Consider the following 14,244-nt stretch of genomic DNA (forward strand, 5'->3'; position numbering starts at 1 on the left):
TGTTTGTTTACACAGCGCATATGAAGGCGGGGCTTCCATAGTCTCCCAGCTAATCACAACGCCCTGTGTTTCCAGACCACGCCTCCTGCTGGTCTGAAAACGGACAGCTCAGCTGAAGAAACACCTTTTTTCCAAGTTGAAGAGATTCTGATGTTTTATTTTAATGTCACGGTTGTGAGAGGCCAGCAGCTTTTTTATGTTCATTTTTTCACTTTGGCCTTTGATGGTAAACTGATGAGAACCAGATTGTGAGGCAAGAAGCCACTGGGTAGGCTTCCACTGCTCTGAGATCAGTTACAATCTGTGTTTTGTGTGGAAATAATGAGCTTTGAGCTTTTACATGTATATAAGTGTGACAAATGTAGCAATCAACGTTGAATTGTTAGATGATGGAGCTCATCCTGATCAAGATGCCTTGTGCCAACAGTTATAGACGACAGGTGGTTCCACCGACAAAAAGTACTTGCTGGAGTAATCAAGGAGTCGCATAGTCTATATGCATCCCCAATTGCTGTAGCAAGGGGAAGAAATTGCATAATCAGGATGTATATTGATTACAGACCATTCCAAATAAGTACAAGAACCCATGATGCCTTAGACTCAGTGGTTGGATGCATCAGTGAGCTTGATGAGACAGTGTACCAGGCTGTGGTTGAGAGGAGAATCACTTACAGCTCAATGTGATAAAGATCAAAGAATTGACTGTAGACTTCAGGACCAGGAAACCTGTGACCCCTGTTTCAATCCAGGGGGTCGATGGGGACATCGTCGAGGACTATAAATACCTCGGAGTACACACGTTTAGTGAGAGACTGAGATTACACAAATGCACCACTGAACGACACAGGAAATCATTCCTGCCTGTGGCCATATCCATCTACAACTCCTCTATCTAATGCACAGTACACAGTGTAATAGCTGCACCCTTTTGCACATCCTCCACAGTAAAATAACAAATAGCAAAGCTTTACAGGTTAATGTAAAATATCAATCATAAATATTTCACTTCTGTGATATTCTGTATATTTATAATTGAGTTATTTGTATATATTAGAGCTATTTCTTATATTTTGTTAACTTTGAAATTTGTTCAGTCTCTTACTGTTATTGCCTTGAAGCAACTGTAACCACATAATTTCCATAAGTATTAATAAAGTTTTCTGATTCAGATTTTCAGGAATAAGATTTGAAGGTGTCCACTGACAAGTTCCAAGTTTGTAAAACTGTATCCAAACACATTTGCTTTGTGTCTGCCACCAGCCTAGAAAAATATAAGCAAGAACTTAGTGGCTCCAGCCTACTGATCTTAAGACCCTATCATCCTTCTTGGGTTTCTGTATATGGCTGTTCCTTCTGAATTATCAGTGCTTTATTATCAGTTACTCAGTTTTTGTGCGAGTCTTGACAGATCTGACAAAATGCTGTCTTCCAGCACACCGAGGAAAGCAAACTCCAGCACATAGGACTGTCTATTTTAAGAAATCAGAGCCTTTTGGACATCACACGTGGCCTACGTCCTGGCCTTTGCTGACCCAGACAAGTCCTATATACTGCATGTAAACTGTATCTTGATGCATGCTCAATCGTTGAGGGGACTGATAAGGAATGGGAAGGACAGCTACAGGCAAAAGATGGAGAACCAGCTTCAGCAAAACAACGTTGGTGAAGTCTGGAGAGGCCTCAGAACCATCTCGGGCCACAAACATCAGAACTCTCTGCCTGGGGGGGATGTGAGGTGGGCAAATGAACTGAATCATTTCTTCAACAGATTTGATTCAGCCATGAGGCAGTCTCCAACATCGGCTGCAGACTCACCCACCCCCACTGCTGCTGCTCCACCTCTGACACCTCAGACACTTCACACCTCCTCTCCTCACCCTGCTCACTTCTCCCCACCCACAACAACAGCATCCAATACACATTCAACACAAGGCTCCAGCCTGTCTCTCTCAACCACCCAGGTTAGGAGGGAACTGAGGAGGATTAATGGCAAGAAGGCAGTGGGCCCAGATGGCATCAGCTCGAGGGTCGTCAGGTCCTGCGCGGACCAACTGTGTGGGGTGATGGAGCATCTCTTCAACCTGAGCCTGAGGCTGGGGAGAGTCCCACAGCTCTGGAAAACCTCCTGTGTTGTACCAGTGCCAAAGACTTCACGCCCCAAGGACCTCAACAGCTACAGGCCGGTGGCTCTGACATCCCACCTGATGAAGACCCTGGAGCGGTTGGTCCTGGCTCAGCTTCGGCGCCTGGTAAGCTCACCTACCTACCAGCCTGGCATTGGAGCGGATGATGCCTTCATTCACCTCCTACATCGTTCCCTCGCTCACCTGGAGATCGCTGGAGCACTGTGAGAATCATGTTCTTTGATTTCTCCAGTGCCTTCAACACTATTCTTCCCTCGGTTCTGAAGGACAAGCTGGAGAACTCAGGAGTGGACCATCACCTCACTACCTGGATTTTGGACTACCTCACCGACCGACCACAGTATGTGAGGACTCAGGGCTGCGTGTCGGACAGGGTCGTCTGCAGTACGGGGGCCCCACAGGGAACGGTTCTGGCTCCGTACCTCTTCACCATCTACACTGCAGACTTCTCCCACAACTCCACCGAGTGCTTCCTGCAGAAGTTCTCTGATGACTCTGCAATAGTCGGCCTCATCACTGATGGGGACGACAAGGAGTACAGAGGACTGACTCAGGACTTTGTGGACTGGTGCCAGCTGAACTACCTCCAGATCAACGCCAGTAAACCAAGGAGCTGGTGGTAGACTTCCACAGGCACAAGCATCCTCCACTGCAACCACTGAACATCCAAGGTATGGACATCGAGGCTGTGGACAGCTACAGGTACCTTGGTGTTCATCTGAACAACAGACTGGACTGGACTCATAACTCAGACGCCCTCGACAGGAAAGGGCAGAGCAGGCTGTACCTGCTGCAGAGACTCAGGTCGTTTGGAGTGGAGGGCCCACTCCTGAAGACCTTCTATGACTCTGTGGTGGCCTCTGCTATCTTTTATGGTGTGGTCTGCTGGGGCGGCAGCATCTCTGCTGGGGACAGGAAGAGACTGAACAGGCTGATCCGAAGGGCCAGCTCTGTTCTGCCCTCTGGACCCAGTGGAGGTGGTGACAGGAGAATGGCGGCTAAGCTGTCATCCCTGTTGGACAACATCTCCCAGCCCATGCAGGAGACTCTGACAGCACTGAGCAGCTCCTTCAGTGGCTGCGGCACCCACGGTGTGGGACGGAGAGATTTCGCAGATCTTTCCTCCCCACTGCTGTCAGACTCCACAACAAAGACTTTAACTGATCAAACACATCCACAAATGTGCAATAACACTAATGTGCAATACTCTTTTCTGGCATCGTTGTATTTTTACTCAGTTGTATATAGCATTTGTATTCTATTTTTTCTTATTGTATATTTTATTCTATTTTATTCTACTGTATATAGTATTTTATTTTATTCTATTCTGTACAGTTGTGTACAGTATTTATTCTTATTGTTTTCTAATTTTTGCTTCATAACTTTTGCACTGTCCCAGCTGTGACAAAACAAATTTCCCACGTGTGGGACTAATAAAGGTTATCTTATCTTATCTTATCTTATCATCCAGGTAAGTAAATCCCCAAAGTTTGATTCTGTTCATTTGGATGTAGCGTTTTCAGTGGAAGAAACGTTTCGTCACCCATCCAACTCTATCAAGAATACCCAGAGAGGTTGCATTGAGCAGATGTTCTGGAACTCTGAAAGAAATGATCATCTTGAGTAAAATGGGCTGTGGTTGATAAATTCACCACCACATGGTCCTGATCAACTTGGTGCATCACTCTCTGCTATTCCAGACTCCCATTGGGTGATACTCTAATGGCCCTGCTAAGTAAGCTGGATGGATGGAGGGACCAGGATGGATGACGCTATTGGAAGTAACAGCCATTGCAGCCATCCAGTGTTATTCAGAGCAGTCATCCAGAGATTGCTTTTCTTCAGCTTGAAGGAGGAAGTCTGCAGCTGTGGGATGGGCTACTGTGTAGGAAGACTGCCAAACCAAACAGCCTTGTTAAAAGAAGGAAGTCAGGGTGCGATATCTCAGTACATTTATGATAAATTTGTATTGTTTTGCTGTCTTTTTACTCTGTAATGTAACAATGCAGAGAAGATAAAAAGTTCCACTGGAGAAACGCTTCTTTTAAGTCATTATTACTAAGTGACTGCAGGATTTCACCTTCAGTACTTTTACTTTGATGCTTTTGATGCTTTTGATGCTGTGCAAAATAAAGTTCTTATTGGGTAAAATTTAGACTACAGGGAATTTGCAGAAATGTCATTTTCATAAACAAAATCCCCTAAATTGACTTTAATGAAGGTTTACTTCTATATTTTTTAAAATAAACAACATCAAACAGTCACACGAGGACAGCAAAGCAGCATATTTGTTTGGTCCACCGGGTGCACGTCACATTTTTATAAAAATTGAAAGAAGTCACTGCTTTTATATGAAAAACCCAACATTTCAGCTTTATTAACATCAAGATTTTGAAGACATTTTTTCTCTGCTTTTAATAGAAAACAGATCGTTTATACAACAGTTAGGACCCCTACAGCACAACTATGAGAAATGAATCCTTTAAGTGGTCCGCATCATTCAAAAACCACCTCACTGTATCTTTCAATGAAAAACGCAGCGATGCATCAATGAACAATGATGTTGTTCTCTCAGCCTGCAACACAGTGATAAAAGAGGGGAGTTATCTGTGGTGGGGATCCCGTTTAAATGCAGCCTGTCAATGTAAAATCATGTATGCAGATGGAGATGAGTGAATGTGTGAGATATGACTGTCTTGTACTGTAGGATGTTGAGTCCATATTCAGTGTGCTTTACAACAACTGGGCTGTTTTTGTACAAACACAATGTGGAGAATCTTTGTGAAATGAGTACGAGCGTCAGGCTGCATGTCACAGCAGAGCTTTTTCACATTAGTAACCCCTAATGTTAACGGAGGGCCTATTTAGCTTGTTTCTAGAACCATTTCCCTGTTGTTGTTGTTGTTGTTGTTTTTAAGTTTGTAGTCCACTACAGGAGCATTAAATGATTTACAATAAAAAAAATCCTTATTTATCTCATATCCAGACACCAATAAATGTTTGGCCCACATGAAATTTTCCATGAGCTGCATTTATCCTTGGGTGATGGACCTGACTCAGGCTGAGTCTGCCTCCCTAAATTCAGCCACAGGTCCACCTTATTTGGACAAGATGCCAGATGTTGTTGGACATTTGGGTCACATCTGGCCCACACAACACTCGTTTTAATGTTAAGCCCATCTCCTGACTTTTATCCATGTCTGGTCCACACAGGAGCTGCCAGTCATAAAACATGTGGCACATTTGTAGCCCCAGACGTGTCACGCTGCTTGCCCCTCAGTTGAGCCTCTGTAAGGCTGTTGGCATCTTAAGTTTGCCTCTTCAACAATCCCAAAGAGCCACATCAGGCCAGAGAGTGTTCCAGTTTCTTGTGGTCATGTGAAAAAGTAGCAGGCTAGAAAGCTGAACTTGGTAACGTGTACTGATTATTATAAAAGTCTATTTTAGCCTAAACTTCAACTTAAAAACAAACTCCAATAGGTCTCAAACACAAGTCTCCTGTTAATAGTAATTTTTAACTGTGCAGAAACACTCTTCCTGTTGTCTTGTGAGCAACATGGCGCCATCACCACTGCTCACATGTCATTTTTTAAGCCATTTTAAAATTTCCAGATATCAGATCAATGCTTGATGTGACATTTTTTCTCCCTAAATTTAAAACTTTAAAGCAAATTGAAGTCGGCTAACTTTGTGTTATTTGAACGTTGCATAAAAATACCAGTTTAGTGCAAGGTGAAACAGGTTCGTTTGCAGCAGTGTGGTGATGTTCACAGTAATGCATGATGTTGACAGTGCAGAGAAGCTGCAGCGCCCACAGTCTGTGCTGGTTTATATCAGCAGAAATCAAATGAAATTTAAGGTGATGATGATTCACTCACTGAAGTTCACCTTTATTCCAGCTTTGTAGTATCTGGGGATTAGAAATCAGTCACAATGGTTCATGTAACATCACCTGATATCCTTTTGAATTCAAAGAGCATCGAGTACTGGCGTCGCAGCAGCACATGTGAGCTGATCACAGCTAAGCAAAGAAAGTCTACCAGAGCTCCTGATTATGGTTGTTGTTCCTACACTGCAGTGTGTAACTTGTGCTGTTGTTTTTTTTATGGCATTTGCTGACAATAACAGAAATAAGAGTGAAGTTAATCCCTCAAGGAGAAGCAACAAAACCAATCTGATTAAAATTCATCCAGAATATTGTCTGCTCTTTCCCATAACTTGTCTGTTGTTCATTTTCACGATTTTCGCTTCTATTTCCCTTCATTCCCCCAATGGACAGTAAGTATTAGTATTGTAGTATTTTGTGTATGGCTGTTCCTTTCTGAGTCTGGCCCTGTGAGACGTCTCTACCTGTTAAAAGGTCGTTTTTTGTCCTCACTGTCACTAATGCTGCTCACAGAGGATCTTCTGATGTTGGCTTTTATTCTTTTTCTCTCTCCCGGTGTCAGAATTTCATTTTTCACGTGTGGAGCACGAGCTCTGCATTTGACGTCACACTTATTTCACAAAAACCTCACGAACAGGCCATCTGTGTTGGTCTACCTGAGTCCACAACTTTTCCAACTGCTTCATTATTCTTTTGCTGAGAGCCTCCAGATCTCTGAAGACTCCGAGAACATTATTTAATGACAAAAAACTCTGTACATGCTTGCAGTTCTTCAGATGTGATGAGTCTTTGCACATTTATAGCTGTGATGTATTTCATACTGCAGGTCACAAACCTTATTTGCTCAGTTGATCTGTCTAGTAGAGATCATCATTCTCCAAGTTTCCCTCTAAATAAGACCAACCGAATAACGATAAACATTAGAATATCATATCTGTGGTATAAAATAAAAAAATCATTAGCAGCTGTGAATATACGGCGTCCAGTATTAATGACTTGGATCATGTTGAAAATACATGTCCTCTATTAGAAATTAAGAAACATAAGAGGCAAATTAAGAAAAGACCCATTAAGACATATAGTAACCAATGTAAGTGATCACAAAATAAACTCTAATAATGGCTAACAACATAGTAATGATGGATATAAATGAAAGTAGCAGAAAAATAGTTTTTGCTATTTAGAGGAGGCAGAAATCGGGGAGTCGCAGGGATCAGAATGAGGCGTGAGTACAGTACGAGTCTTTCAGGGTTGTTTTTTGGGAGGTTTTTGTGTGGGTCTGTGGCAGAATCATGGCACCAGTCCAGGAGGGGGAGGTCATCACATCGCCTCTCCTCTTTCCATTAATCTCTCCTGATTCCTGCTGTGGTCATCTCCTCATCCGTCCTCTTCAGAGCCTCCTCATCAGCCTGCAGGGGCCAATGGAGCAGAGTGGATGTGGCTCAGAAGAGACAAATCTCCTCTGAGGCATCTTTCTGGGTGGGGTTATGTTGCATAGTGATCAAAGCTTCCCAGGTACTCCAGAGCAGCCCGGTAGCACAGCTGGTACTGATCCTAGAGACACAAATAAGTTTTGATCAGCATGTAAGGAGGATTAGAGCAGAGATAAAGTTGTACAGTAAAGTGATTTATTTTCATTAGGAGCTTCAGGTTTGCAGTGCAGCAGCAGTTTATAATGTAAATATGTCACAAACATAAATCCTGCTCTGAAGCTTCCGGCTGACCTGCTGTTGTTTTAAAACTGGATATTATACAGGAGTAGGAAACTGAGTGCCCCAAATACCCTGTTAATTATCCTGCTGCACAACACTTATATGAACCAAGCCAACCAGCGCTGAGGTGAAACGAAACGAAAAAGATTTGATTTGGATCAAATTCATTGATAAATAGATTTTACAATCGATAATCTTGTTTTCAACATGGTACAGTCGAGGTTAAGTTTCATTCTCACTGAGCGATGTGATGTTTGTGGTTTTAAACATTTCCACAGTAACTGTGACCTCCACAAATCAGAGAGCTCACAGACCTTTTACAGGAGCTGCCATTGTTTCACAATCCAAGTTTACTTTGTTTGCAATATTATGGCTCCTAATCAGAATATGGATGCTTACTCTTCACTGTTGAGTTCTGTTTCACTCTAAATGGAGCAATTTATAAAATAAACATCATGTATTCACAAACTGAAACCTTAAACTCATTGACAAAGTTTTACTGGGTTGTTTTTGCGTTCAGTGGACTGCCCCCTGCTGGTCATGAGATATAATGCAGGTTTAAGGCAAAGTCACTTTTCATATCTGAAGCTACATCAGAGACATTGTAACTGTCCCTGAGACAGTTAAAATAAAGTTGGTTATTTCATGTTTCTGTGATAGATTCATGCTTAATTTAGTTCATTTATTTATAAGATAAGAGGATAAAAGTTTAACATTAATTAAAAAACATGTCTAAAATATGTGATTACAAAATATGGGTTCGTTTAATATGTAAGTGCTGTAAAGTTTGTATGAGGTAAAGTTGTAATTGTCACATGACCAGAGTTTGGTTGAGAGCGCAACCATGGTATCGTGGAGCTAGCATGGATACATGGCTACAGATGCATCTACAGCCTCAGCGTTAATGTCATTCTGCATGTGGTCCAAGAGGTGCACACGGTATGGTTTAATGTATATTGTTTGTATAATGTTGCATACGTGTTCTACACTGGTAATGAGAGGACATTTTTGCTATATCCATTATTGTGCATTTTTTCTGTTCTGCTTGCACAAGACTGTTTATGGACACTGATATGAGAGACTGATAAGCTCAAACATTTATGTTGTAAACTTTGTGTTTCTTCAGTTTTCACGGTGTCTGAAGACAATAAGAGAGAGAGAGAGAGAGAAATAAATTTCCGAAGACATCAGTATGATTCGTGGCCATTCTTTGTTGGACCCCTGTAGTTACAGACATTATGAGGTGGAGGTGTGGAACAGAAATCTATGGGAGAACTCTGTAAATGTGTCCTAACAGACCCATTCAACAGATAAACTAGTAAACATGCACTAATCATGTTGTTGCACTGATGCAACAGTTTGGACAGTGTCAGCTGTGCACTGTGGCACACAAGTGAACTCATTTTCTTGTTACTTGTGTAGTTCTGTGCACTTCGTGATGTCGATCAACATGATGTTTGTTGCTCTGGCAGGAGGAGCCACAGAGACGTGGATCGTGTCTGCACAGATACTAATGAAGCCACAATGTTGCTTTTTGAATTTGTAGATAGAGATACAGCCAAGATATGTTATTGTTTGGGGAGAATCAATTCTAAAAAGATGTGTTATATTCTCTTATGTGCTGTCTATGACTGAGCCCCTTGTGATGAACGCCCCTGCATCACACTGATACCTCTGTCTGCACCATAGCCGGTCTCTGAGTTCGGAGAGTCTTGACGGTCTGGAAGAGGTCGACCACTCCTTCATACCTCATCCTTTCCAGAACGATGCTCAGAGTAATAAACACACCAGTCCTCCCAACACCAGCACTGGTAAACATACATTATCATTATTATACTGAAATGTATCACTTAAAGCTTCTCGTGTCAGATTTACACTGTCAAAAACACTCTTAGTTACCTGCAGTGAACAGTGATGGGTCCATCTTGTCCGAATTGCTCTTTAGTTTTATGCACTTGGCCAATGAAGTCAATGAATCCCTCCCCGGTTTTTGGCACTCCTTGCTCTGGCCAATCCGTGAACTGAAACTGCCGGATGGTCCTCGATTGACCATCCTGGTAAATATGCAGGAAAATGGAAAGAAAAAGATAAATGGCTCACACAGAACGATCCCTGCCTCCCCCACCAGCTGGAAAGAGTGTACGAGTGATCTGCAGTCACATCCCTGCTGCTGCTAAAAGAGAACCTACCCGGGCATCAGTGACTTTGAACTCTCGGAGGATGTACTGAGGCATGTTGTACTCGGCCATCGGGTCCACAACAAAGTACTGGTAACGTGCAGAGCGCTCAGCAGGCCAGTACTGATGGCACTTTTCCTGAAAGATGGAGAGAAGATGATCGCAAAATGCATAACTGACTTGGAGTTTGAACACTGAGACCAAAATGCGATGATTAGGCCTCAGATTAGTGTGAAATGGGCAGTGGCTTCTGTTGCTGTCAGGCTGCTTTTCACCACCACGCTTTTTCCTGTGTAAGCACCCACAGCACAGCAAACAAGCCCAGCGTCTGCTGATAAAGGGAATAAAAGCAGTGTGACACTTCAGCACCAGCTTCTTCAAGGACTTTGATAACACAGAGACTGGACAAAGGCTGATGTGGTGGAACAGGAGCATTCATTTGAAAGCAGCTCATTGCTGAATTATAGCAACATGAGTATCTGCATGTCCTTATGAATCATCAACACTGCTGTTTCTTGTAACATTTAAACGTATATGACAATGAACTCTGTGCATAGATGTGCACACACTGTAAATCTGCATGGATACAGTTACATTGTAACACACACAGAGCTGGAGAAATCCTGCATGACATCAGGCAGGCTGTAACGCCAGCTCAGCTGATCTCACAGCTCGTCCATATCAGCTCAGCCCAAACTATTTAAGCTGCCGGCCGCTTTGCAACCCACCTCCATGAGCAGCCAGAGCAAATCCATGTTGACATATAAAATCACTGCACATAACAGCCTTTTGTTTTACTGTTTATTATAAGACTGCATATTTAATGGACCTGAGAGGTGTGATGATCAAATGATAGATTCATACCTAACGAAAAAGCAAAAACAGACAAAACAAGAAGTTACAAACTTAAATTTTACTGAATAAAGTGAATAAATGTCTTTCTTCATTTAAGTAAAGCACCATATTTTCTGCATATTCAAACTGTATATTCCACTTTTATACACACTGATCCAACCATCTTTAGAAACACATTACTGGATGGTATTTAGGAGTATATTGAACTTTTTGTCAAAGACTTTGTCTTTACCAGTAGTTGAAAAATATTTATCGTACAAAATCACACAGCCAGATGTTTCAAGCAGAGCCTTATGTGTTAAGTACAGATCATTATACTCTTTGAAATAGGGATGCACCGATACCGATACTGGTATCGGGTATCGGGGCCGATACTGTAAAATGTGTGTGTACTCATACTCGTAAAAGTTAACCGATACCATGAACCGATACCAACTTATTTCATTAATCAGAGGGTGGCTTGTCATTTCTGTTGTAGCTTTTTAGATTGGCCACTAGGGGGACATCCCGCGCTAAACAGGCACAGGGTTAGGCGAGTGAGACTGGCAGCTCCAGATAAAAAAGAGAAACTGGAGGCTGCTGTAGCTAGGCTAAACAAAATGTCAGCAGTGTGGAACAGCCAACTTTAACTCAGGTTTTAGAAAAGCGATGAAAAATGTCAAGAGAAAATCCACGGGCAGTTAAAATAACAGAGACACATTTTATCGCTCTGGATGACCAGCCAATGCCGGTCGTGGAAAACATAGGATTGCACCGTCTTCTCAGCATACTCGAGCTGCGATATGAAATTCCCAGCCGCCCACACATCAGAGAGATAATGGTGCCAAAACTTTCTGAAGAGGTAAAGACAAGCAGTGTGCGCGCGATGTCAGTCCTCGGTTTAACGGCACAGTGGACTGATGAGGAGTTTGCTCGTCAATGCCAAATACTTTCGTTATTTTGTTTGTTTGTTTACAATGTGGAGACTCTGCAATAATTTAACAGAAGTGCTTATTTTTCACTTGAAATTTTTTTTGTGGTCATTTTTATTAAGATTTTATTTTTTATCGGCAGAGAATAAAATAAAACCTGTCTTCCAATTCATTGCATTTGTGTGTGTGTGTGTGTGTGTGTGTGTGTGTGGTAGAAGTATAAATTGGTATCGTTGCATCCCTACTTTGAAATGTCATTTTACTTTGTATTAACAGTAAATTCAGTGTATATGAATTTTATTAAAACCAGATTTGGCAAAATGTAGAAATATTTCATGCTCCTTAAAAAAAAAAGAAGCATTTTTACTCATGTTAAAAATATAAATGTGTGTATGCTCCGCCCTCCTTTTCCCTGTGGAGCCTTTATCATCACTTTCATTCCAGATTTCTGCTTGATGTATAGAAACGATTGTTGTCAGTGCAACGTGACATAAAAGAAGGTGAAGCTGTTTTGAATTACCCGTCCCATCTCTCGGAGTTTGGTGAGCATCACTACGATGGTGGAGTTGTGCTCCCACAGCATTCTCCAGAAGTCCTCTGTGGTCTCGGCTAACGGGCCCTGGGTGGCCATGTAGGCTTTCTGCTGCCTGCAGATGGAAACAGAGACACAGAGCCTGTGTTTACTCCTCTGGGCTGCAGCAGCTCTGCTGCTATTTGGCTTCAGTTTTCTTCCACTTCAGCTCTGCTTCAGAAAATCACTTTGGGTTTCTTTCTGCAAAGCAAAGTGACAGCAGTTAAATAATCTCACTGTTGCCCCCTCATATGATCATGAAATGGACAGAAATCGAAAAGGTTTAGTTTGATCTGTCAAGTTCGTACACGTACAGTCCAATGAAAGCAAAGAAATATCTTTATTCTCATCTTCTTACCTGATTGTGATTCAGTAAACTGTGTATGAGTTGCTTAGCCAGATAATCACCAGCTGCCCCAAACTAATGTTACCTGCTTTTTTATGTCAGTTAACGATAGACTCAGTGCTCCCAAAGAGATCTGTGACTTGGTTTTAGGAACTTGGGGGTCTGGGTATTTCGGGTGATGACCCACTTTGCCTGGCTGGTTCTTAGACACGTAAGCTGATAAATACCTTAGAAAACAAGAACTTGCTCCATTAAAATATGCAATGGATCAAGTACATCTGCCTAAAAGGCTCATTATGAATTACAGTCATGGTTTTTCACAATTCGTGACACTGCAAAAATAAAAGAGTTAATTTAGCTGCGGCTTCACCACATCCGGATAATCTGGGCAATGACATCCCACAAGTGTTGGACGAACCTCTCAGGTGTTAAATATTTAATTTCACATCCCCCTTTAAAGAAAGTCTGATGAGTCAGCTGCTTGCTAATGTGTGCGCTGATTTTTAAATAGTTTTGCTTGAACACATCGCCTTTTTAACAGCTCTGTTAAAATGACAGATGCCACCCCAGCTGCTCCGCCGGCTCGAGGCGATCCTCTGCAGCTGGACACCACCAGGGGGCAGTGTTGACACATATAACAGTGGGCCCAGGTATTTCCCACAGACTTGCAAGCCTGGGTGTGTTTCTGTTATCTGTATATATCAGTGCTCTTGTGTGACACTGGTGTTGGAGGCTTTGTTGTTTTTGGCTACATGTTTGTCCTCCTCTCACGAGCAGTGGAGCTATTATTTCAATACTCCATAACACAACAACCAAAATAAATATGGGAATGAAAGCTGCTTATTTTGATGCTGTCACTTTACCTGCTGAGCGCTGCTGCCTGACTGAAGCATTTAACCAGCAGCAGCTGATCCTGCCTGGCTAAGTTCATTTAAAGCCAGATTGTTGATGAGCACCCAGAACAGTTTGAACCAAATGTTACTAAACTGTAGTAGCCCTGACCCTCTAAAACAAAGGTCTGAATATTAGCATATATGCTAATATCCAGACCTTTGTTTTAGAGACAAGGCTGGAGTTATTCTGCCTATTTTCTACTGCCAGCAGAAAATCAAAACCCAACGTGTCTCTAAGAACTTCATGTTCATGTTAAGCTGATGTCACTTAAGCCTCCTGGGATTGAATACAAAACTTTGGATGCTGCTTAAGATGTAAATAAAAACAGTGTGCAATCATTTGCAGGTTGGAAGCCTGAAAGCTCCACATTTTTATTCTTGGAGTAGAGTGGCTTTGCATGATTTGCAGTTCAAAATAATCCTTATTTACATTGTTATTATTATCTTGGCTTAGCCCCCCTTTAAGGCAGCTTGTATCTAAATGGATGACTAAGGCTTTAACAACATGTGGTGCAGCTTTTGTGACTATATTGATCTAAACCAGCGGTCCCCAACCCCTGAGCCTCGGACCGGTCCGTGAGTCGTTTGGTACTGGGCCGCGAGAGTTGAGGCTCAGGTGTGAAATGTATAGTTTTCAGGGTTTTTATCGGTTTTCAGCGTTATTTTGTTATCGTTTTTATCGTTTACTTGGTTTTCCTGGGTCTTTTCACGTGTGTTATGAATAAATCTTCTTTTTTTCGGTACCAGTA

The 14,244-nt window shown here is 42.2% G+C and overlaps 1 protein-coding gene across 6 annotated transcripts in view; it reads right to left on the minus strand.

The window, feature by feature from the left end:
- Positions 1 to 4,489: 4,489 nt before the first annotated feature.
- ptprfa (protein tyrosine phosphatase receptor type Fa) overlaps positions 4,490 to 14,244 on the minus strand; it is a 385,498-nt gene continuing 375,743 nt past the window's right edge. For all 6 annotated transcript variants that reach the window (XM_087852896.1, XM_087852895.1, XM_087852893.1 and 3 more), the window contains 5 exons: positions 12,206 to 12,332; positions 9,932 to 10,057; positions 9,642 to 9,796; positions 9,415 to 9,550; positions 4,490 to 7,584 (listed from right to left, as the gene is read on the minus strand). In XM_087852896.1, coding sequence (XP_087709022.1) covers positions 7,516 to 7,584; positions 9,415 to 9,550; positions 9,642 to 9,796; positions 9,932 to 10,057; positions 12,206 to 12,332 — 613 coding nt within the window. In that variant the 3' untranslated portion in view covers positions 4,490 to 7,515. The remainder of the gene's footprint in view (positions 7,585 to 9,414; positions 9,551 to 9,641; positions 9,797 to 9,931; positions 10,058 to 12,205; positions 12,333 to 14,244) is intronic.

The sequence above is a fragment of the Neolamprologus brichardi genome, chromosome 15 (assembly GCF_056152115.1).
Source record: "Neolamprologus brichardi isolate AB-2024 chromosome 15, ASM5615211v1, whole genome shotgun sequence".
In the NCBI taxonomy this organism is placed as follows: domain Eukaryota; kingdom Metazoa; phylum Chordata; class Actinopteri; order Cichliformes; family Cichlidae; genus Neolamprologus; species Neolamprologus brichardi.